This window comes from Cyprinodon variegatus, unplaced genomic scaffold (genome assembly GCF_000732505.1).
Source record: "Cyprinodon variegatus isolate N-32 unplaced genomic scaffold, C_variegatus-1.0 Scaffold487, whole genome shotgun sequence".
NCBI classification, from domain to species: domain Eukaryota; kingdom Metazoa; phylum Chordata; class Actinopteri; order Cyprinodontiformes; family Cyprinodontidae; genus Cyprinodon; species Cyprinodon variegatus.
In genome coordinates, this window is record NW_015150940.1 from 581,301 (window position 1) to 582,324 (window position 1,024).

The window sequence follows — 1,024 nt, forward strand, 5'->3', positions numbered from 1 at the left end:
ATCTATCTATCTATCTATCTATCTATCTATCTATCTATCTAGATCTAGATAGATAGTCTGTCTGTTCTATGCACTACATTAGTACTACATTATTACTACTTAAGAATTAATAGCTTAATCATGTGCATTGTTCTGTTCTAGTGTTACCAAGGACTACTGGGTTTTCTATGGGGTTAACACAAAACTCTTCCAGAGTGGTTCAGAGTTAAAGATTAAGACACCAATTGCTGTTCCATGGAAGTTATCCACCAAGATAAATGTACCGGAAAAGAAGTTCGAGCTTGACTTTCCTCGTAGCAAGGAGGAAATTAAACTTTTCTCAATGAGGTAATTATTAAATATTGATTAGGGTACTGACTGAATTTAATAATTCAAGGAAGATATGACTATATTTTCCACATTGATCATGATGGAATTGAAAAATTCCATCATTCTTTTTTTGGTTCCTTACCATTTAAATGTCTTCTGCATATCCTGCATCCATCTTTGATGTGTTGGATTTTTGTGCTGCATCTTTATGTTTGTTTCACACAGATCAGATGTGTATGCAGTGTCAAGAAACATTGAAGAGCCAGATTCTCCTAAAATCACCCCAATAATGTCTCCATCTACTGACCCCAGTGATGATGTAAAACATAAGTCACAGCAGATATTATTCAGTGCTTTTGTAATAATAAGATGCATATTAATAGAAGCAGATTCAGTTTGTTGTAATTAATATTTTTCTCTAACAGGTACTGAAACCAAACACCTGGCATCCTACGTCCAGAATGTGTTATGAGTGCAACATCTATGGAGTTGGTCTTTGCATGGAGTATGAGTTAAGGAGACAGTATTACCATGAGGAATACCCACTTTACTATTTTCTCGGATACAGCCACATGGCAATCAAAATAGCTCAAGGTGTGTAATTGTGTTTTTAAAATTACAAATATTGCATGGTGTATGTAGCCTGTATGGTGGTGCAGTATGTGGTACTGTTGCCTTACAATAAGAAAGTCCTTGTCTGGATCCCAAGCCGAGG

The 1,024-nt window shown here is 35.6% G+C and overlaps 1 protein-coding gene across 1 annotated transcript in view; it reads left to right on the forward strand.

Moving 5' to 3' along the window:
• The window catches only part of LOC107094513 (vitellogenin-like), a 19,892-nt gene that overhangs the window by 13,615 nt on the left and 5,253 nt on the right, over positions 1–1,024 (forward strand). The window contains exons 19-21 of the mRNA XM_015390143.1: positions 142–327; positions 535–703; positions 735–903. Of these exons, the coding sequence (XP_015245629.1) occupies positions 142–327; positions 535–703; positions 735–903 (524 nt within the window). The remainder of the gene's footprint in view (positions 1–141; positions 328–534; positions 704–734; positions 904–1,024) is intronic.